Raw genomic sequence first — 25010 nt, 5'->3', positions numbered from 1 at the left:
CTGCAGGGCTGGGGGCCCCTGCCACCCCCCCGGGCAGCCCCCCACGTGCCCCGCACCTGCCATGGATCTACGGGGGTCCAGGGAAGAGCTGATGCAGCAAAACAGTTTCATGTGCTCCAGAATTTATTCAGTGGATGTTCAAGCACTGCTCTTTAAAAGCAAGATGATAATAAATTTATATTTTTATATATACATACACACACACACGTATATATATGTATGATATTAAAAACATTCTAAGAAACAGGCAATGATGTACAGTTTATTGGTCTTTTAAAACTGACAAGAGATGTTTATTTTATTTATGTCATGACCTCAATACAGCAAAAAATAACCAGTTTGAGGCTATTTTCAGGGGGAGGAAAAAATCCCAGATCAACTACTGAAAGTATACTAGGGAGAATTTTGAGATCATATATTTTACTTCCCATTTTACAAAGATTAAAATGTCTCTATCTATTTTGGTCTATATACTCCTGAAGAGGATTTAAGCACTGAAAGCAAAAAGCTTACAGAAACATCTCTAATGAGTGGCATGAAAAAATGTTAGGTACATTAATCTAGTTTTTATAATGCCAATACATTATTTTTTTAAAAACATGTATCTGCACCTGGAGCTCACAATGTTTGTAGAGGAAGTTAAGGATTAAAAGGCATACTAGAAGAACTTCAACCCAAAGCAATGTTTCCACAGCAGTGCCTACGCCATGTGTTACACATACAGGAGAAAGTACAATGATTTTTTTAAACCATTCCTTTTCTCAGTCCCTGTTTACATATATGTACGTGTGTGCCTGTGTGCAAGAGTACGCATTACCAACCCTGTGCTGCAATTTTATCACAAGATATTACATTCCTTTTGCAAACACAGCAGAAAAATTGCCAGACAATTTTTATTTCTGCATTTGTAGATTTGATATTTAGCGCAACTTTGAGATTGTATTTTGTAAAACCTAAAGTTTAAAGGGTGTCACACACACCCCCAAGCAAAACCATAGCAAAATAGTTCTGTTCGATGTCCAAAAAGACATCAAATCCAAATAGAACAATAAGATGACTTCAGAAAAATCGATTTAAGTCTCTACTAGAGCAGTGCTAGAACCATTTTTGGCAATAATTTTCTTCCTTAACCTCATTCTTCGAAAGGGCTGGACTCTTTTTGCTGTAAGTTTTCAAAACAGATTCAAGACTACAGGTTTTATCATGAGCATTTCTGACCTAACGCATGAAGTCTGGCAATACAGAACAAATCCCCAGGATCAGAGACGCACTAACAACTTCACGCTCTGGAACACGAAATTGAAAGCTGCTTGCTGAAGCACAGGGCAGAAGGGTTTGATTCTGCCAACAGCAATGCCATGAAGTGCCTGTTGCTGTCCCTGTAAAAACCCACTCAAATTTCCCATGTAAAAATCTTCAATGTTTCATAATTTAAATGCTTTCACTGGCATTTCATAAGTTATAAAGCACACTTGCTATCACCTACAAAAATGGCATTACATAATCCGCATGATCACAACACCAACATTTATCAGACTACAATGCAGCACAGTCTTTAAAATGTTGGCTAACAACAGCCAGAGCTCTTCTACAATTTGTAAATACTCAGAAAAAAAAAAAGATCATAACCCAGTAATTTTACAAAACTTCTCAAATCAAGAGCCTGTCACATCCAGGAAAGCCAAAGTTATTCTTTTGTTCTTCCAAATACTATGCTTTGTTTCCAGTTCTGTCCCCTATCCCCAAAAACTGCTTTTTGCCATTCAACAGTTCTGTTCCTGTCTTTTCTGAAAGACACCAGCTATCTCACCTAACATTGGCATTCATGCCTATCAGCAACTAAATAAATCCCACTTCCTTTAACGCTACAGTAACTTCTTGATTCCAAAGCTTTCTTTGCAGACCCAAATCAGGTTTATACTAACTAAACACAAACTAATAACTCAGTTCAGCAAGCCTGGGAATTGCTTTATTCTCCTCACAGAAAACACTAATTTAATGTATGCTATCATTAAAACACGTGCATTTGTACTGCCATACTGCCTCAGCACCCCTAGAATACCTCCAACCTGCTGTTCTGTTCAGCTACTCAAACAGATCTAAAAAAAACCCCCACAGAACAACACACACACCCCAAAACACCCACACCACACACCCAGATTTTCAGATTTTTCAAAACTTCCATGCATGTTGTTTCCCTTAAAATAAATCTACCCACAGCTTACAAATTATGGTAAAAGCTAGTATCTGAAATTATTTTGATGTGTTACATTAATAAATGATGCTTCATTATCATAAGCCCTGATTAGTTCCCTTCAAGTAAGGACAGTGAGGTGGCTTTTCAAAATTATACAAAAAAGGTGGAACGGCAAAGGAGTAATTATCATTGAAGTCAAATCAATCTTGAATTACATAGTTTTTATTGTGTTGTGTCATATATATTTTCCTCCTCTACATGAGAGTCCCAAGTTTTTTATTCTGCATTAAAAGATACATTTTCAGTCCTTACACTGAAGTGAAATGCTGATATTACTTTTTTCCCCCCAAATGGAAGTATTCTCAAGTTTGTTGGCCAGTTTTGCCTATTTTCAGATCACTTTTTAATCCACACAATTTATTTTGACTAATTCCATTCATTTTTTCTAGTTTAAAAGGAGTTTTAATGGACGTTGAACGGACACCCTTTTCCACAAGTTCCAATGTATGTGAGAAGCTGATGGTTTAAGATATGAAAAGAAACTTATTTTTAGAATGTAAACAAACAAGTAACGATTCCAAGGGAGGGGGATCTTGTTATGAAGGTATAGGATGAGAATGGGAACTTCCCACAGACATTTAAATTACTATCAACTTAAATTCTTATTAATTTCCACAGGCACACGACTGGGGAACAAGGTTTTATTTGGTTTGGGGTTTTTTTGTTTGGTTGGGTTTTTTTCCTTCTTTGATGAAGCTTTGAGTCTCCCTCATGTGTGCAAAGTGTAATTCAAAATAATCAGATCTACACAGCACCTCACCTCTTGCCCTGCTACCACTGCTCAGCCTTAATTCACTCCAGCTTCTCACAATCAGAGCAAGCAAGGAGTTTAAGGCTCCAACTATCATCAACCTGAAGAGGAATTAAACTGCAAAACCTCAGAGCCCAAAATACAAACTCATTAACAATCCAGTTCTTCCCCCGCAGCAATTATTCCATTTTCTATCTGAATGAACTCATGCACTGTAACACAGATTTGCATCATTTCACCCAAAGAGAATTCATTCTTATTTCTAGACATACAAAGAGCAAAAGGTGGTTTTAGTGTTTGCGTATGCAAAGGTAACCTCCAAAACCTGGTGTCATTCTCCCAAACCAAGGTCAGAAGATCCTGAAAAACGCTTCTTAGATCTGGGCCAGGAAGCCCATACGATTACGGGCTTTTTATTTGGCTAAAAAGTAAACAGCTTCAAATGAGATACATTCATTTCCTGAATCTGACATGGGAATTCCAAAAACAGACACCAAAGACTATCACACAGCCTCCAACAGGAGTCTTCCCAAGTGATCCACCACAAATAAGTCAGGGTTATAGAAGCCATGACTGTGAAGCAGAAGCATTAAAAAATCCACAGCTGCCAAAGGTCTTCACATACACGCCTGAGGCAAAACTCAGGTCAGTCTATACGCACTATTTAAAGCAAAACAAAATGTAAAGTGGTTTTACATTTACATTAACTCAGTTACAGCAACTCAATTACAGCTCTTAACCTGTCACTGCAAGGCACCTTTCTAGTTTCAACAACACAGCCACACTGTACGGCATCTAGCAGAGGGCAAACACATCTGGTGCACAGAGGCAGAGGGGAAAAAAGTCCAGTATCTACCAAGTCTTCATTAAACCTCTAATATCAGATTAAGCTATTCTGTGCTCCTTCTACCACTTAGAAATAGAAATTCAAGCAAGTGTTTTTGAAACAACTAGGTGAATAAATCAATCAACACATACCACTCTCCACAGTGCACAGCCTTCAACACTCCCACAGCAGCTGTAGTCTGGCGTTCAAAACCTTGTCCTATGTGATCTGCATGGGCCCGTGTCCGGTCTTCAAATAGCATTTCACGGGGTTCACTGGTTCGAGGTAGGTACTGCAAGTTTTTTATTTCATTGGTAGTTCTGTATAAGGAAAACAGCAATATTAATTACCTAACTTCCACCATAGCCAATAGGACTGGTCTTCTCCCTTCAGTGAGAGTATATAGGCAAATGAGAAAAACAGTAACACAGTAATGAGCTATGCAAAAAAAAAAAATCAGAAAACCTATGCAAAAAACACCCAAACCAAAACAACAAAACTAAAAAAACCCACCAATCCACAACACCACAGTGTCAGGGCCCTGAGTGCACTAAAAGCCCTTAATGAGTGCGCAGCCTCACCTCCACTCTCCACCCACAAGCCTGAACAAAGAGCTCAGGTGCTCTGTTTAAGCTCAGGCCGGAGCCTTCAGTCCTGGCCTGAGCCATGCTGCAGGAGCACTGGTCTTCACCTCAGCCAGAGGTGTGCTGGGCCACAGACTCGCTTCCTAGATTGACCTCAGGATGGCTTTGTCATGATAGACATGCCTAGAAATCACTGGACCTGATCCACACTGGCAGACTGACTTCCTGGCTTGACTTCAGACCTGACCCATCACCATACACTTGCCAGACACACTGGACTGGGCTGAGTCGAGTCCTCAAACCCCATGTCTGCCCTACCTGCCTTCCTCGGGCACTGGGAGACTGGGCCCTGCCGTGATCAGCCCCTGCAGAGAACTGTCAGCCTTTGCTGCTTCCTGACTATTAGAGGTACATTTCAACTATCTCTTTAAGTCATTCTTCATCATTCATGCTTCTACCAAACCATGGGGAAATAGGTATGTATATTTAGTTCCATGTTGTACAACTGGGAAAGAGAAGCAGCAAAAGATTATGTCTTCAGGGTTTAATGAAAGTGAAGTGAACACTGCAGAGCAGGAACAGAGACACAGGACCATTTTCTTGGCCACCTGGAGCCAACGTTGTGTGCCACATTTTTCCAAGAGCTGTTTATAACCATAACATAGCCAAGGTTGGAAAGGACATCATAATCTCCAGACGTCCCACTTTGTTCCCCCACTCAATGACAGCGGGTTGCTCAGGACCACGTCCAGTCAAGTTTTGAGCAACTCCAAGGATGGAGACTCAACAAGCTCTCTGGGCAACCCGTCCTAGTGTTCAACCATCCATACAGTAAACTTTTTTCCCTTATTGTAAATGGTATTCCCTGTAATTCAGTTTGTGCTCATTACCTCTGGTCACGTCACTGGGCACTGCTGAAAAAAGTCCTTCTTACAACTTCCCATCAGATGCTTATACACAGTGATACGATCCCACTGAGCCTTCTTTTCTCACAGGTGAATCCGAGTTCTCCCAAGCCTGCCTTTCACGTCACCAGACCTGCTCCACTATGCCCATGCCTGTCTTGGACTGGCAAGCCCACAACTGCACACAAGACTCCAGGCGTGTCTCACCAGTGATGAGCAGAGGGGAAGAATCACCTCCCTCAACCTGCTGGCAGTGGTCTTCCAAATCCTCTCCAGGAGGCTGCTGGCCTGCTTTGCCACAAAGGCAGACTGAGGGCTCATGGCCAACCTGTCATCTGCCACGACCCCCAGGTCCTCCTCTGTCAGGCTGCTGTCCAGCCAGTTGGTCCTTGGCCCGTGCTGGTGCACGGGGTTATTCCTCTCAGGTGCAGGGCTTTGCACATCCCTGTGTTAACGTCGCGAGTGCGCTGAGTTGGCCCATTGCTACAGCCTCTCAAGGTCCCTCTCACTGGCAGCGCAACCCTGTGGTGCATCAACCACTGCTTCCAGATTTGTGTCACCTGCAAACTTGCTGAGGGTGTGCTCTGTCCCATGATGCCGGCCATTAATGAGAGTATTGAGCAGTATTGGCATGAGGTATCAATATCTGGGTTACTCCAGTAGCAACTGTCCTCAAGCTGGACTTCGTGCTGATCAGAACCCTTCGAGCACAGCAGCTAAGCCAGTTCTTGAACCACTTCACTCGCCATCAGTCTAGTTTGTCCTCCATTAATTTGTCTACTAGGATCACATGGGAGACAGCTGTCCAGGGTGGAAAGCCTTGCTAAATTGAAGGTAAACAACACCCATCACACTCCTCTCATCCTATGAGCCAGTCATTTTACTGTAGAACGGTATCAGGTGGATAAGACATTATTTCCCCTTTGTAAATCAGTACTACTCCCAATTATCATCTTGTCCCTCATGTGGGAAATGGCGTCCTTCCCTGGATGAAGGTGAGGCTGAGGGGCCTGCAGTTCCCCAGGTCCTGCTTCTTACCCTCTAAGTGACTGGAGTGACATTTGCTTCCTCCAGTCCTCAGGAACCTTTGCCAATTGCCATGACCTTTCAAAGACAATCAAGAGTGGCCTTGCAATGATACTGGCCAGCTCCCACACACTTATGGGTACATCCCATCAGGTCCCATGGGCTTGTGTGTGTCTATTCCGTATGTTCAATGTGTCCCATAACCTGATTCTCCTCCACTGAAGGCAAATGGTCCTTGCTCCAGAGATTCCTACTGCATCCAGGACCTGGCATTCCTTAAGGTAAAGGCATGGGCAAAGAAAGCATTGGCCTTTTCTGTATCCTTTGTCTCCAGATCCTTCGCCCCATTCAGCAGATGCCTTAGATTTTTCCCCAGTCTTTCTCTGGCTGTCCATATGCCTGTAGAAGTCCTTGTTGTCCTTCATATCCCTTGCCAAATTCAACTCCAGATAGTCTTTGGCTTTAACTGCATCCTCTTCATGGTTGGCCAGTGTCTCTATATTTCTTCTGAGACACCTGACCCTGCTTCCACTTCTTGTATGCTCGCTTTTTATGTTTGAATTTTGAATGAGAGAATTCTAAAGATAAAATTTCTCATGACACATAATACTCAAGTTCTGCAGAGAACATCCCACCTCTTAAGCTGGTACATATACCCAGCACCACAGCAAGGCTTAAAGACATCATTTAATGTAGGAAGTGTTACCTTTCAGATGACAGAGAAGCCCTTGTCCCTTAAGGTCTTTAAGCATCCAGTCACATTTAAGAGCCGGGATATTAATTCCAGTCTCATGGCACACATCAGTAGTTGGATGCCTATTCACAGTTCCCTGCAGTTTTCACCTTAAATTCCTACTAAAGCTCCAAAAAGGACCACCAGCTTACATGGCCAGATAGTAAGCTATTTAAAAAAAAAAAGAAATCCACATCCTCACAAAGCAAAGCAACTTAAAAGTGTATTTTGAGATGGAGATTTACAGAAATTTATACTAAGATATAGTATCAACCAGTAAAAGGTTTGGTATAAAATAAATGTATAGAGGAAGAACACTAACTAGACATTTATCAAGCAAAGTAATTCAACATACCTCTTCCTTTTGAAAGGTGACTTTGGCATGTCAGCCACAGGGATCATCTGTTCTCCTGGACGTACCCACATAATGGGACCATCATCACTGTCTTTACGACTCTCTAATTTTAAGCTAGAAAGTGTTCCCCATGGCAGTGTACACTATTGGGAAATACAAGCCACAATTTCGAAGTGAGTTTAAAAACTTTTTAAAAGCAGCCTTTATTTGTCACAATGAAAGCATGTATTAGACCACTCAATTAGCTAAGCAAGTGCCACATACTCTCACTTCATTATAACAATACTAGACAATGCATTGTCCCCTTCTCCCAACCCATTCCCTTCTGTCCTTACTTTTAAGAAGGGTGATTCTTCCAACATATCAAGGAATTCAGGGAAGTAATCCCCCACTTCCTCATCAACTGCTCCAACCAGGCTGATCTGTCTCATTGGGCCAGCTCTATACGTACCATGAGAGTATGTTCTTTTTACCTACAAAGTAGAATATGACAGCAAAAGTTATACCGAGTCCAGTACCGCTCAAAGTCTACATTCAATAAACACCTTTAATCTCTATGCTTGTTTTCTGTATTTACGTTTCTCCAGTATACTTAAGATTATTATGAAGCCAACTGCTATGAATTCATCACTAAAGACAGAAGTTCTTATTAAAGATACATGACAATTTCTATTTTATATATTTTGAAGTCTGAAGGTAAGCTTCAGTAACTATTTATTGCCTTTCAAGACAGTAACATTTCAAACCAGTAACTGTGAAAAGCTATTAAAGTATGTTCTGCTCAATAACTAGTAAGCACGGATTCTTACCTGGATTACTTAAGTCTAGCTGGATTTTTACCTTTTTTTCCTGGAACAGAACCCTGAGTTACAACTAATTAAACTCTGAACATTTCCTCTGGTAATCATCCTCCCCAGTATGGCCCCTGTGTGAGTACATTAATTGAAGCTAATTATCACAATGAAGACAAGGCTCGTAAAGAGTGCAGAAAGAGAGAGAGTGGCAGTTATTCCTTCATTTTTGCTGTGCCAACACATCTTGTGCTCCCTTAAAACTCTAAGGGCTATAACATTCACTTCACAAAAAATCTTTTATTTTTAACCTGAACAGAAACACATATCATTATAAGGTTGTGGGGTTTTTTTCTCAATAATCTGATCTGTCATGTTAAATCAACAAAATACTTCGGCATGAGGCTGACGAGGATCACTTCCCCTTAAGCTTCCAATCTCCTATTTAATAGGCTGAAAGACACAGTGGTATTAGATGAAATATGACCAGATCAGAACAGATGGAAGAGCAGAGGGATTACCGCACAAACCAAGTAAGGCCCTTGCACTGCACCTCTGAAGCTCTGCGCTCAAAGTAAGAAAAGAAAAAAAGGTACAAGGAGAACAATTAATGAAGTACTGCTTAGCTACGGTCCTCACCCAAACAGACCATTAAAATTGCTAGTAATTATGGCAGTGCAGAGGAGAGTTAGCCTGAAAACAGGACTAAATCATACAACATGGAACAATACTGCGCCCTTCTGAGAAGCTAGACTGATGTAATCAGATGCATTCCAGAAATGCAGAACTAAATACTCTTCTTCAGATCATCTCAGTCATCATACACACCCAGGAAGTGGAGGGTTGACTAAAAGCAGGATTTTACATGATGTCTGAGCTAGTGTAATGGCAAGCCATCAGTCATACTGAAAAGAGCAGTACTGCTAGACAGTAGCATTCCCTATTCCCCAAATCCTTAGCCATACATTCCCGCAGCTTTTTTGCACAAACAGCTGGTGATTTTGTGACAAGACATCAGAAAACATTAGTTTCTGCTGAATCTGCATCAGCTGAGTCCTCAGCTGTAAAGCATCAGGACCTCACACAGCTAGAGCACTGTGACCAGGAAGGGACACTCACTTGTCACTACTGGATTACTGGACAGACAAAATTCCAAAGTACCCTAAAACCACTTTCTAAAGCTACAGATAGTCATAAATGTGTTTATTGACAAACCTAACATGCAAAAGGATGTTTCTTCCACTAGCACAGGTAGCTCAGTATTCCACCATCCCAGGCCAGGACATTAAAGCTGCTGTTTTCATCCACGCCCCCGATTAAAGGAAACCATTTTTCTGCCTTTTTCCTTGCTTCCTTCTGCTACCACTACCATTCCCCCAAGTAACAAGCAATAGGACAAGACAAAATGGCCTCAAGTTGTGCCAGGGGAGATTTAGGTTGAACATCGGAAAAATTTCTTCACTGAAAGGGTTGTCAAGCGTTGGAACAGGCTGCCCAGGGAAGCGGTCGAGTCACCAGGGGTTGCTGTTTGAATGACACTACCTTAGATTAGGCTAAAGAATTAGAAAAACATATATAAAAAGGTAAGGAGATTCTTAGAGGGAAAAACTAGCTAGCAAACTCACTCCAAAATTAAATTGCTACTAAGCAATAGTGTGAAAACAACAAAAACCTTCCTTTGATGTTCGACCAATGACAAAAGTAAAATTAATCCTTTTAAAGAAAACAACAAAATAAATATAGTCTATGGCATAATCAGATAACAGCAACATTTTCCTTTCCCTTTCCTGTCACTATCCTTTGGCTGCTTTGTTCATAGCAAGAGAAAAAGATTTCTAAACTCACAAAACCAATGCTGAGATAAATACCAAAACCAGTACAAGTTCACCAAATTCTACACATTAAACTACGCACTAATTACAAATCAAGTATTATACACCTTTTATAAGGTAATCTGCTTGAATGTAATTTTAAAGGTTACAGTGTGACTGTGTTTTTAGAACATTACAAATTTCCTCAAATAAATAGCTGAAACAATCTAAACCCAGAATAGAAGAAGAAATCAACGACATGCAGATGTTCTAGCATGTGGTCAACATGATCAGAATCAATACACATACACAAAATAACCACCAATTAAATGCAGTATAATACATGGACAGGTAAAATAGAAACATATAACTGAATAAATATGACATAGCTTAACTTCCTTCTTCTCATGTAGCTTAAATTTGAAGTATGTCACCTAAAAACATGCAAAAGGAGCCTACATCATTCTCTTGCATCAAGGTAATGGAAAATGATGACAGTAAAACCACTACTGAATTCAGAATTAGTAAAACTTGAGACTTATCTGCTTCTGTCACTAGTATGGCATCAATTGATTTTTTTAGTGTAACTTAACTTGCTCAGTTTTAAGTAAGGAGATCTAAAAAGCAAGTATTTAGGCATAAATGTCTTTGTGTCTGAAAGAATCTGAAGCCTAAATCTGAATATATAGTACTGATAACAATACATCTGAGCATTACCATCCTAAAATAGGAAATATTTTAGACACTACATGTTAAAGCCGTTTCCATCTTCTGCTTGAAAAAGACACAAACTGGAAGGAACAGTCCAGAGAAACCAAGCATTTCAAGAGATTAATTTAAAAAGTGTAAACTGGGATAAGTCGCAACTGAATTCCCGTTTTTAATGTAGCAGGGCTCGGGTTTGGGGTGTTGGGTTTTCTGTCATCCCCCCCCCACACACAGTTTTTCAGCTGTAAAACCAGAAAGTCTGGAAAAGCAGTTCTCATAGAACAAAAAAAAATTCCAAGCCCACTGAACCCAAAATAATTTTTAGAAACCCACAAAGAAAGCCCCAACAAAAACCAATAAAAACAAAAACATTAAATCACCATAAAAACATGCTGGGAGATGAAAGGGAATAGTGGGTTTCCATTTCACTACATCAGTGCACAAGCAATGCACTTACACTTTTTTGTCTTAGAACTGAATACATCCAGCTTCACATTCACTGTTATTCCTCTAAATCTGTTATCTCAAATGCTACAGTCATCAAGAGGCAACGTAGCATTTGCTCTTACTAGGTACATTTTGAAAAGTGCTCAAAAGGTTTTCTGTTTCTTGCCAACTCACTTCAAATCCTTAAACACTTACATATCTTTTCAGTTCCAAACGGGAACCAATACTGAAGCATCAAAATTTCATAGAATCACAGAATGGTTTGGGTTGGAAGGGACCTTAAAGATTACCTAGTTGCAACCCCCCTGCCATGGGCAGGGACACCCTCCACTAGACCAGGTTGCTCAAAGCCCCATCCAACCTGGCCTTGAACACTGCCAGGGAGGGGGCAGCCACAGCTTCTCTGGGCAACATGTGCCAGTGTCTCACCACCCTCACAATAAAGAACTTCTTCCTAACATCTAACCTGAGTCTCCCCTCTTTCAGTTTGAAGCCATCATCCCTCGTCCTATCACTACTCTCCCTGATCAAGAGTCCCTCCCCACCTTTCCTGCAGGCCCCCTTTAAGTACTGGAGGGCCGCTATAAGGTGTCCCCGGAGCCTTCTCCTCTCCAGCCTGAACAACCCCAACTCTCTCAGCCTGTCCTCATAGGGGAGGTGCTCCAGCCCCTTGATCATCTTGGTGGCCCTCCTCTGGACTCGCTCGAGCAGGTCCATGTCCTTCTTACACTGGGGGCCCCAGAGCTGGACACAACACTGCAGGTGGGGTCTCACCAGAGCAGAGAAGGGGGGGAAAATCACCTCCCTCGACCTGCTGGCCACGCTGCTTTTGATGCAGCCCAGGATGCGATTGGCTTTCTGGGCTGTGAGTGCACACTGCTGGCTCATACTGAGTTTTTCACCCACCAGCACCCCTCCCAAGTTCTTCTCCCCAGGGCTGCTCTCCATCCACTCATCGCCCAGCCTATATCTGTGCTTGGGATTGCCCTGACCCAGGTGCAGGATCTTGCATTTGGCCTTGCTGAACTTCATGAGTGGGCCTGGGCCCACCTCTCCAGCCTGTCAAGGTCCCTCTGGATGGCAGCCCTTCCCTCCAGCGTGTCGACCACACCACATAGCTTGGTGTCGTTGGCAAACTTGCTGAGGGTGCACTCGATGCCACTGTCCATGTCACTGACAACGATGTTAAACAGCACTAGTCTAAACACCGACCCTTGAGGAAAGCCACTCATAACTGGTCTCCACTTGGACAATGAGCCATTGACCCTGCCTCTGAGTGTGACCATCCACCCAATTCCTTATCCACCATGTGATCCATCCATCAAATCCATGCCTCCAATTTAGAGAGAAGGATGTCATGCAAGACAGAACTGAATGCTTTGCACAAGTCCAGGCAGATGACGTCAGCTGCTCTTCCCTTATCCACCAATGCTGCAACCCCATCATAGAAGGCCACCAAATTTGTCAGGCACGATTTGCCCTTGGTAAAGCCATGTTGGCTGTCACCAATCACCTCCTCCTTTTCCATGTACCATAGCACAGTTTCCAGGGGAATCCACTCCATTATCTTGCCAGGCACAGAGGCGAGACTGACTGGCCTGTAGCTCCCTGGGTCTTTTTTTTCTCCCCTTTTTAAAAATGGGGGTTATGTTTCCCCTTTTCCAGTCAGCAGGAACTTCAGACTGCCACGACTTCTCAAATAGGATGGATAGTGGCTTGGCAACTTCATCCACCAGTTCCTCCAGACCCACAGATGCATTTCATCAGGTGCCACAGACTGGTCCACCTTCAGGTTCCTTAGACGGTCACTGAACAAATATTCATCAGAATTGCTCCGAGTTTAAAAACACTTACAAATATACTGGGCTACCTGTCTAAACCATGTGTACGTCTTTTTTTTTTAAGTTGGGGGTATAGTATCAGAATAAGATGCCTTGACAGTTCTAGCATTACTCAAACATGATCCATCATCGTTAAAGCTCTCATTTCGACAAATATACCATTTCCCACTTGGAAGCTTCTGGAAATGCAATCCCAAGATTTTTACTGCAGTTTAGTTCTATCGGTGTCCTTTACTGCTGTAGCTCATTCATCACTTCACATGTTTCACTTTGCAGCCGAAATCTTCAAATAATAGGAAGGATAAAAAGACATTTTTAATAGCAAGATGACCTATTATTCTGAATTCCAATGACAGAAAAAACAGCAAAGCAGCTGATAAAAATTGAAAAAAAGGACAGTAATTTAAGAATCACATCAATTAGATACCTTCATGGAAAGTGATCTTGTGAAAGCAAAGTAGCTATTATGCTCTTGTAACTCAGGAAGATCCATGATAAGGTTCAGTCCCAGATTCTATCCAAGCTGCCAGTACAAACCTCCAGGGTTTTGTTTAGGTTTGGGTTTTGTCCATACTGAATGTGTGACCAAAAAGAGAATTTCATATTTATTGACTGAAACTGTCAGGAAGCAGTCTAGAAAGGTAACTATTTTCTAAGTGGAAAACAAATAAGCATGTATTGCAGATTTCTACTGTCATTCCATGTGAACGGATTCCTTGTTCAATGGTAACAAGTAAGTGAAAACTTGTTTTGCTTGGAAGACAATAGGCTGCCATCATAGATCGAAAAAGTCTCTTACACATTGTGTTACAGATTACTTGATAAAGAAAGAATGGGACAATATATATGCTTTAACAGAGCTACAATTTCGTTGTTGCTGTTTCTTCTCGATGATGGAAAAAGAAAGGCGGCTGTACTTGCTAACAGCACACAGTTGCCAAAAATGGTTAAAATTTTTTAATAACTAACCAACCAATCAGCTTAAAAGCAAGATGCAAATTCCACTGAAAGCTACCAAAACACAACTGGAGACACACAGATCCAATATAAAGAATTCTTTCCAGAACACAGGAAAATAACACAATATACAGAAAGAGACACTGTACAAATCTTTTAATAAGAAAATGAAACACTAACCAATTATTTCAGTTTTTCTTTAAAAAAAATATTTTCAGCAACTCTAGAAGAACAAGTATCTTCAAGCCAGAGTTCACAAAACAGAACAGAAGTAAACAACAAAAACCTCTCTACAAAAGATAAACTATCAAGAGCTAAACAAGAAGAACAGCAAAGGGAATACAATATTAAAAGGGGCTAAAAGAGAACCGGAATGAAAAGCTCTGTGTCCAGAGCTTTAAGAAGCAAGGACAATCACTCATTTGAAAAGCCACAACACAAACATGAATTACCACTACTATGGCATCTCCTCCTCTAAAATACTTACATTATTCTTTCTACTATCAGAATATCCAGTGTCCACCACAGTTAACACAGACAACACGGAATAAGTTATTTCAGACATGGGGGGGGGCGGGAGGAAAAAAAAAAAACACACCACAAAAACACACACACACACAACAAAAATTATTCCTCTGAAGATGCAAACTGCTGTTACAGAATGGGGCTGATTGCATAGTCCCGCACTCATCCTTAAGCTACCTCTGGCATCGTAAACTACCTTGCTAACTCAGTAATAAAACCAATCACTCAGGAGTAGGTTAAGTTTTCTGCTTGGATTAACAAAACGAACTGGTGAGCCAGTTCAAGAAGCACCACAGCTTGGCACAAGAACATGCAACTGGGAGGGAAGCAGCAAGGAGGACATTCTCTTTTAGCAGCAACAGGCACTACAACTGGCTCTGACCATTTGTCTAACTGCACACTGAGCAGTGTACAATACCAGCGACTTTTCCTAAACTCAATCGGCTTAAATGATGAATATCCTCACGTACCCTACAGCACAAAGGCAGTAAGCTAAAATGAAACAAAGCTTTAATAAATTAATGAGAACTCAAAACCACAAAACAGATTCTTCAAAGCTGGAAGAGGATATAAGCATACAGTCTTAAAGAAACAGCCAAGAGAAGCAAGACAGAAGATTTAGAGACCTTTTAGCCTAGTTTCAATCTCCAGAAAAAACAGCTAGATACTCCTGTCTTAATCACCTAGGAAAAAAAAAAATGGTAAAGGCTAATAAAGAGGGACATGTCAAAAAAACCCATCAAGTCAAACTAACCTTTCTTTCTAGAAGACTTTTTTCAGAAGGCATCTTGACATTTGGTATTTGCATTATGTTCTCAAAAATGCCATAGAAGCATGGTCAAGTAACAGAAAACAATGAGCAGTTTTAATTTGTCTGTGGTCACGTAACTACCAATAGGAAAGGATCACTTCTGTGGCATGCAGCAAAGATCTCTCCTTTGAACACAACGTATGCTTATGAAACCTGCAGGTAACAAAGCTGCAAGCCTGCTACACAAAAGGATGAACACTAGCAAGATCTTTGATAAACTGGAGAGGGATCTGAATACGTAGGATGTAATTCAATATGAATACAAGCAAAGAACCACACTCAGATATATATAAACAACTGCATAAACATGAAGAGGGGAGCAACTCACACTTAGCAGGAGCTGCTGCTATAGATCATAAACTGCTCTGAAAAAGGCAGGAAAAGATAACAAAAAGCAGTAATTTGCAAGACACTTGAAGCAATCTTCTTCTCATACTCCTTGACAACACACCAGGCAGACACTCTCCATTTTCAGTACTGTATTTTAAGAAAAATAAGGATGACTGAAGAGAGCATAAGTGGAGAGCAGTAAGACCGATAAGGATATAACAGGTCACAGCAGACTAAAATAACTGAAATTACTTAATCTACGGGGGGGGGGGGGGGAAGAGGGGCTGTTAAACAATCTTCAAATACAAAGAACATTCAAAGAAAAGCATAAACTGTTTGCCTTGTCCACTAAAGATCAGAATAAAAGGGCTGGCAAGACGATTAAGGTAAGAGGACTAACAAGCAAAAAGAATTTTCAACAAATTTCTTTGGGAAGTGTGGTATCACCTGGTATCTCCAGCAAACACACCAGACAAGCATTTGTCAGATATGGCTTAAAAAATAGTCAGTCTTGTCCTGAAGCACAGGAACTGCTGGGTATTGCTCAGCATTTTACTTCACCCGTACTAAGAAGCTGCCTCTGGGACAAGACTGTAGCACTTGAGATATGCAGACTTTCCAGGTTGACTTAGGATCACTTCAACACTTTTGATCCCACCAACAGAATTTACTGTGAGGTCTGCCTCTTACCACAAAACTCAGCAACCTGAAAATACGCATTACTTAAAACAAAAAACCTCATCATGGTGGAAGACTAAGTAGTACCGAAAGAATCAACTTCAGAAATAAAAATGCTGATAAAATACTTTATAATACTTTCCATTTCAGGCTTAGCTCACCCCTTCTTTTTCATACCTTTTTAGATCTTTTTAAATACTTGGAGACTGATTACATGTGCTAAAATGAGTCCTCAAAAACAACCAAAGAACTTCACATACTAAAGTGAGCCTCGCTTCACTGTTTTAGTTAAAATTAGTAAAGCATAACCAAGTTTAAGGTTAAAGAAGGTTGAGATAGACACTCCAAGCAGACCTAATAAAACTAAGCTCCTACTTAGACACCAAAAAACCAACTCAACCGTTAACTGAGACTATACAACAACTGTTAGACATTGCTAAGGCAGCTCAGGACGACAGGGAACACAGGAGCGCAGAGCTTTTGCAACGTAGGAACAGAAAACTACATTTAAAATTCCAGTGAAATAAATGCAACAGCACATAAGAATTAATTTAAAAGACTTAAAACTAACTCAATGAGACAGGATAGTATTACCAATCTGAAGTAAACTAATAAACAATAATTTAGTACCTTCTATAAAGAAAGGTACAGGCAGAAAACTGAAAAAGAGAGATAACTGATACTAATGAATCAGAAATTTACACATACACCCCCAAAAAACAAACAGCTGAAAGTTAAAACCACAAACTTCACAGCTCTCAGATTCAAAAAGGTCCTGACCAACCCCTGGATGATGAGCACTCTGAGCCAGTGTCACTATGACTACTAGACTTTCATACTCCTTCCTAGACATCTTTGACACTGGCCCCAGTCAGAAAGGATTCTATTAAGATAACAAAAACTTTCAGCTGTAGCAGATCACCTCAGTAAGACAAAATACACAGCCAGAATAAGAAAAAAATAATGACATCAGGAAAAAATAGAATGAATACTAGGCAATCAAGATTTATATATTCCAGGAAACAGCAATGTTGTGCAGAACACTGTATGAGTAAGCCTGGTGTATGCCTCCATAGATTATTTATATGCATTAAAATCTTTATGCTAGCAAAAATACATGGAGCTAAGCATTTTCTGTCAGGCAACCAAACTCTGACAAATCATAAAATGCTACGAAAACTGAGAAACAAGGAAAACAAAGGAAAAGAAGATACCGGAACTAAACTCCCAGCCAAGTAAAATACAGGTTAGAAGACAATGAAGTTGAGCAGTTGAATGCTATAAAAATACAGTTTGGCTTCTTTCATCTACTGCACTCTCTCTGTTCCTCTTTCCTTACAGAACACTCACAGAACAGTAGGGGTTAGAAGGGACCTCTGGAGATCATCCAGTCCAACACTCCGACTAAAGCAGGTTCACCTACAGCAGGTTGCACAGGATCATGTCCAGGCGGATTTTGAATACCTCCAGGGAAGGAGAGTCCACAGCCTCCCTGGGCAGCCTCTTCCAGTGCTCTGTCACCATCACAGTGAAAAAGTTTTCCCTCACATTCAAGTGGAACTTCCTGTGCTCCAGTTTGCGCCCGTTGCCCCTTGTCCTGTCACTGGGCACCACTGAAAAGAGCCTGGCCTCATCCCCTTCACACCCACCCTTCAGATATTTATAAGTGTTGATAAGGTCCCCTCTCAGTCTTCTCTTCTCCAGGCTAAACAGCCCCAGGTCTCTCAGCCTTTACTTGTAGGGAAGATGCTCCAGTCCCCTCATCTTCACAGCCCTCCACTGGACCCACTCCAGTAGCTCCCTGTCTCTCTTGAACTGGGGGGCCCAGAACTGGACACAGGACTCCAGATGTGGCCTCACCAGGGCAGAGTAGAGGGGGAGGAGAACCTCCCTACACCTGCTGGCCACACTCTTTCTTAATGCCACCCCCCCAGGATACCACTGGCCTTCTTGGCCACAAGGGCACATGGCTGGCTCATGGTCATGATCCTCCTTCTTGCCCTTTTTGAAGGCTGGCAGCAGGACACTGGCTTTCCTCCAGTACTCACACACCTCTCCTTTCGCCATGAACTTTCAAAGATGATGCAGTGGCTTAGCAATAACATCTGCCAGCTCCCTCAGCACTCGCAGGTGCCTCCCTTCAGGGCCCACAAATTTGTGGGTGTTTGGTTTGCCTAAATGATACCTAGCCCAATCCTCCTTGACCAAGGGACAGTCATCCTCTCTCCACACTTCCTCTCTTACCTCCAGGGCCTGAGATTCCTGAAGGCCAGCCTTAGCAGTAAGGACTGACGCAAAGAAGTCATTCAGTAACTCCACCTTCTCTGCGTCCTCCATCACTACGATACCCACCTCATTCAGCAGCAGGTCCACATTTTCTCTAGTCTTCTTTTGCTACCAATGTACTTTAAGAAGCCCTTCTTGTCCTTGACGTCCCTTGCCAGACTTAATTCCAAGCAGGCCTCAGCCTTCCTCTTTGCATCCCTGCATACTCTGACAATGTTCCTATATTCCTCCCAAGTGGCCAATCCCTTTTTCCAATTTCTGGAAACTCCTTTCTTCCTGTTGAGCATTTCCAGAAGCTCCTTGCTCATCCATGCAGGTCTCCTGCCTCCTCTGATTGATTTCTTCCTCACAGGGATGCATCCATCTTGAGCTTGGAGGAAGTGATGCTTCAATAGCAGCCAGCTCTCTTGAGGCCCCCTACCCTAGCCCATGGGATCCCTCCAAGTAGGTCTCTGCAGAGGCCAAAGTTAGCTCTCCTGAAGTCCAGGGTTGCAACCCTACCGATTGCCCTGCTTCTTCCACACAGGATCCTGAACTCCACCATCTCATGGCCGCTGCAGCCAAGGCTGCTCCCAACCTGCACATTCCCAACCACTCCTCCTTTATTTGTTAGCACCAGGTCCAGCAGCACCCCTCTCCTCGTGGGCTCCTCCACCACCCGTGTTAAAAGTTACCATCAATGCTCTGCAGGAACCTCCTGGACTGTGTGTACTCAGCTGTGCCGCCTTTCTGGCAAATACCAGGGTGGTTGACGCCCCCCATGAGAACCAGAGCCTGTGAACGTGAGGCTACTTCCAGCTGTCTGTCCAAGGCCTCATCGACTTCCTCCTCCTGATCAGGGGGCCTGTAGTGAACATCCACAACAGTGTCACCCATACTAACCTGTCCCTTGATTCTTAACCATAAGCTCTCGACTTGTTCTTCATCCCCCCCCTAGGTAGAGCTCCATACGTTACGGCAGCGCTCTCACATACGGAGCAGCTCCCCCACCTCGCCCTGCTGGCCTGTCTTTCCTAAAAAGCACGCGGCCCTCCATGACAGCATTCCAGTCACGTGAGCTGTCCCACCACGTCTCTGTGACCGCAGTGCCGTCATGGCCCTGTGACCGCACACAGATCTCTAGTCCTTCCTTCACTCCCCAGGCTGCGTGCGCTGGCGTGCAGGCGTTTCAGAGAGGTAACCGAGCGCACAGATTTCCCTGGAGGGCTGCGGGAGGATCCACCACAGCCACACGCACCCTTGAGGTGGTCGGCCTTCTGGTTCCCATCTTGGGAGGCAGCAAAGGAAGATTTGTCGCTGCTCTGGTTGGCCTGCCTTCCTCCCCGGTTGGATGCGATGGCATGAGCGTTGCTCTTCTGGACCCTGTGCCCTGAGCCCTTCAGTTTAAAGCCTGCCAGTCTGCTGCCAAAGATTCCCTTGCCTCTTCTAGATGGGTGGATCCCATCCCTCCCTAGCAGGTAATATTCAACGATTGTCCTGTTGTCAAAGAGGCCAAAACCCTCACAAAGGGAAATTATGATCTCAACCCTAAAGACCACACAACTGATTTAACTACAGATATTGATGACACCATTGTAATACCAAGTTAATCCATCCTTTCAGTAAAATAATTCCATTATGATTCACAAAAATAAAATTTGGGCTTTTCTAACTATTTCTTTAGGGCAGACACTAGCACGCAGCTATGCTTGCATTAATGCTTCCCAAGTCTACAGGCTGGACTCAAGGAACACACTTACAAGGACAGATCCAGCTTTTTTTATATAAAATGACATAAAACAGAGCAGCTCTGGGTTGGTGCCCATTGTAAGTTCTGTGCTTCTTACTAGTAATGATTCAGTTTACATACTGAAAAAAAAAAACAAACAGTGAATATATTTCACAGAGTATTCATGTTCCATGGCAGTGGATGTTTTCTTAACCAGCAACATTTCAGTTCTGCATATCCCTGTGGACAACACACACCTGAAATTTGTCAATAAACACAATAGTGTTCCATAGAAATGTTCATGTAGAAGAAAAAAAATTACGTTTTTGATGAAAAAGATGACAGTATAACTTACACAGGAACCCTTCACAGTTGTCTAAAAAGTGAAGACTAAAATAATTTAAAGGTGTTCCATACAACATCTCAATTCACAAATAGGGAGTTAAACAGACAATTGTGAGCTGAAGTTTATATAATGAAAAACAGGGTTGCATTTCTTCATAAACTCTTTCAGAATATCAGTGTGGGCTTTACATAATACCCTCATCATCAAGGTGGCAATCTAAGATAAAGTCAGTTTTGCCCCAAACTTAAAAGACCTGAAATATATGTAACAGTAATGTGTCTTCTACCGCAAGTCAATAAATAGCAGAGGTGTTGTTGAGAGTATACAGTCATTTCTCCCAAGAAAATAAAAGAATGAATAGAAGAGATTCAAAAGCTGCCTGCCATCTTGCCACATAACAGCTTTCAAAAGAACACAACTAACTGGAAGGAAATGCAAGAGGGTAAGGATCAAATCAGTAGCTACATTAACCACCATTAAGTTCTCCTTTAAGGACAGATTTAGAAGCCTCAGGCTTCAAATGCAACTAATTAACTGTGCCCTACACAGATCTGATGTATAACATTGTTATAATGTATTAAAGCATTTCAGGTTTAGGAATAAGTTTACACAGATGAACTACAGTTCAGATGCCCAGATAGCTGCAGCTAAATCACTTCAACCCTCCAAACTCACGGTTAAGCTTCAGCTACGGAAACAAATCCGAAGAAACCTACACACGCACATGCATGCAAACACTTCCCCTCCCCCATAAAAATCCAACTGTATGTCTCAGTTAACAAGCTCCTTATCTTTAATATTGCAGAACTTATTCTAGTCTTCTGCATCATCCACACAGCACAGCTAATAGCAACCGTATTCTAAAAAACTCCATTCACAGTTGTTTGAAACCATTATATGACTTTAGAAAGTAAAATGTATAACCTCTTACCTGAGCATGAAAATTTGACATAGTCGTTGTCTCTATATCTTTCTTTCCCAAAATCTCCATTTTCACTGGTGAATTGGGAAAATTAAACGAAAAGTAGTCTAAAAAGTCAGGTAAATATGTAGCTGCCCCATGAACAATACCCATTACATAGTAAGCTGCACAGTTTTCATTTTCACTAAAAACCAGACCCACAAACTCTTCTGCAAATCTCTCCATCTCCACAGGAGATAAGTGGGAGAGTTCATTACTGTAGGCATGGATAACTGATGCACCTCCGTTAGGCTGGTGCTCAATATGAATCAGCTGTTTGAACTCCAATGTGTCCAACCTTTTGAGTTTATTTTGAACCCGTGGCTCCTTTAACGAGACAAATGGAAACTCACTGTTCTCTGGTATCTTGGACTCACAGTCCTTCTTGGGATCCATATTTTTCCCATTGAAATCCTTAAGATGATCATCTATGATGCCTTTGGCTTCCTGATCCTCAATATCAGAAACCAATCCTGAGCAGATAGTCTGAATAGATTTGCTGTACATTTTTGGACGCTTCCTCTTCTCATTTTCTTTATGTTTCTTTTTCTTTTTCTTCTTAACTTTTTTAATCTGCAGCTCTTCTGCATTGGTTTTTGGTTTCTCCTTCCCACCTGTTGAGAGGGAAAAAAAGACCTCTTCAATACCTTCATATATGAAATATGTATTTAAAGATCAAAATTCAAAGTTATGAAAATCCTCCCTGCGGCACACAAAGACCAGAAACCAATACGTGTATCTTACTGAAAACAAGCAGTAAGCGACACCTGCCATGTTCACATTATGACTGACAAATAAGCTGGGGGGGAAAGGGAGGAGATCACAAAAAAGTTTCCCAAGGCTGCTTTCATGATGAGTCACAATCCTTAATCATACCCATTAACTGGTCATCAGCAATTACTATACCAGAAAGTTCAGAGACATTATATGACAGCCGTCAAACAACACTGCCAAACAAGGGTTTACAAACGGTCAATGAATATCAGCCCTCATCAGCAAGCTGTGCACAAGATCCCAGTGCCAGAGCCTACCTTGTCACATGGCTTTACATGGTCATTCTTCCAAAATTAAATAAACTTCGTTGAAATATACGAGGAAACATCTAAAAACTGAACCTATACTTCTTAAATTAAAAAAAAAACAACAAAAACAAAATACAGACAAAAACAAAGACCCCAAACAACCAACCACAAAAAATCAAAACCTCACATAACAGCAACTAGCTTCAAGTGTACATAGTATGCAAGCTGAATTGAAAACAAACTGTAATGGCCTAAAGCCAAAAAGTACTAATTCAGGGATAACGTGTTCAAGTGCTTCCCAAGGTAAACATTCTCCCTTCTTTTAACATGTTTTCCTTCAAGTGCTTTTGGGGTTTTTTGCAAGTAATAAATGCAGTAGCCAAAAAAACTTCTGTCACTACACTGCCCTAAAGTCTAGCAGTTGAAATAATTTCATGATTCGATAAATCAAATTACTGGGCATGTCAGAGCACAAAATCATATTCACAACAAGCAATTAAAGATCAGCAGGTTCAGACACAGAAGTTTAGTCTTGCAATGAAATACACAACTTCTAAGTAACCTCAAATTCACAAGAGTGAAGTTAGCCAGACTCTACTACTATGCTGTAGAGACTATTTTCAGCTTGTAATCCTCAGCCCAAGTAATACACTGGAGTCCTTAAAAAAAAAAAAAAAATCACAACTGTTGGTACATGGAATCACACATTCTTGCTGATAATTAAGAGGTCTGGATATGGATGGTGCAGATAATTGCTGCTTCTCCTTTCCAGTAAGACACTTGTCTCTGAGCCTCTTGAGGTTTCTGACAGCAGCTGCATACCTCTGAGATTTCCAAAGCGGAGGCAGGCGAGCTAGTTATCTCTCTAGCTTCTATTTTCCCATCTTGTCGGGCAGGAAGAAGTGACCCGAGGTCACACATTTCTTTCTCAGCCCAAACAAGGAAGTGGGCTCTAGGATTTCTTAACCTAATCCACATAGTTAAGAGCTACAAAGACTCCCTTGACTCTAAATCAGATTTAACATAGGATACTCTGTGAGCACAATTTCACTTTTAGCTAAACAAGTTCAACTGCCAAAAGGCACAGCATCCTCATGGAAATCTGTCCCTTCATTAGGCTAAATTTAATGCAAAACCCTTGTGGGCCTCTGCAACAGGACTGCTCCATCTGGTAGATGCAATATTCACCACTTCTGTTAACATCTTCCTTCTGCCACAAAGAGTCTTTAAATCTAGTGGACTTGGAAACAGCAGTAACATGTACAACTGACAACCTCAGAGTAGTCCCGAAAATAGCTCACTGAGGGTGCCAAGGGTACCTAGTGAAATGCCATCACCTGACAAAAATCACCTACTGCTCACATGCTGCGGACTGTAATGGTGTCATTATAGCAGCAGTTCCATTCGAGGGTAAAACCAAAGAAATAGTTTACGACAGTGGGAAGTTCCCTATTATAGCCTTAGGAATCTCAATCCAAACCTCGATATACAGACTACAGAATATACAATTTCTTTCTCACTTCCTGACTGCAGGAATACAGAACTAGGGAACATCCAAGCGTCTACAGGTATTTCAGACTCTTAAAAATGCTTTGACTCAGCATTTTAAAATTGTTTCAATCTAAACATGAAAATTTGTGTTATACTGACAGATACCATGAAGAAGTCAAACATTTCCAGACAATAGATTAGTTTGAATATAGAAAACACTGAATTATGGCACTGAACACTGCAGCAAGGTGAGGCAGGGGGAAGCAGGGGTCACCCAGAAGCCCACTGCACTGGTTCTCAAATGGAGCTCAGATTTTTGTAGGGACTAGTCACTCGGATCCAGGATTTCACACATAGCAGGGAAAGGATGGAAATTTATATTCACTGGGGTACAATCTGCAGAACAGGCAGACACACACAACTTCTAAATTTAAAGTAAGAAGCTATTTGCTATGGCAAGAGCCAAACTGCTCTCTCACACTTCAGCATGTCTATAATCTCCAAAGAAAACCTAAGGAGACTGAAGATCAGAATCTATACGTCCTTGCATAACATCCAGCTACTAAATTATATTCCATTATTACTAGTTGAAATGTAAAGTACTCATGGAAAAGACGGGTATGACTCTCCATGTGCAAAACTACTTCAAAAACTATTGACTTCAGTTTCTACAGTATCAGAAGGAAGATCATCTGACTTCCTCTTTCAATCTGTCCCAATCCCCACCCTTGACTGTATCTTCCAATAAGTTTTACTAACAATCAATTTCATCCAACAACTCCTGTAATATGTGGTGGCTGTTTTTTTTTAATCTATCACTTAATTTCACAGATGCAGCTATGCAAGAAAAAAAAAAAGAT

At 41.6% G+C, this 25010-nt stretch overlaps 1 protein-coding gene across 1 annotated transcript in view; it reads right to left on the bottom strand.

The window, feature by feature from the left end:
- Positions 1 to 25010, bottom strand: part of RSBN1L (round spermatid basic protein 1 like) — a 54238-nt gene that overhangs the window by 2321 nt on the left and 26907 nt on the right. Inside the window, exons 3-6 of the mRNA XM_086480797.1 lie at positions 21608 to 22251; positions 7773 to 7910; positions 7438 to 7580; positions 3987 to 4154 (exon numbers count right to left, since the gene is read on the bottom strand). Coding sequence (XP_086336923.1) covers positions 3987 to 4154; positions 7438 to 7580; positions 7773 to 7910; positions 21608 to 22251 — 1093 coding nt within the window. The remainder of the gene's footprint in view (positions 1 to 3986; positions 4155 to 7437; positions 7581 to 7772; positions 7911 to 21607; positions 22252 to 25010) is intronic.

Source organism: Leptosomus discolor, chromosome 1, assembly GCF_034619465.1.
Source record: "Leptosomus discolor isolate bLepDis1 chromosome 1, bLepDis1.hap2, whole genome shotgun sequence".
Taxonomy (NCBI): Eukaryota; Metazoa; Chordata; class Aves; order Leptosomiformes; family Leptosomidae; genus Leptosomus; species Leptosomus discolor.
Note: the sequence above shows the minus strand (reverse complement) of the source record. Positions and strands in the feature narration are given on the sequence as shown.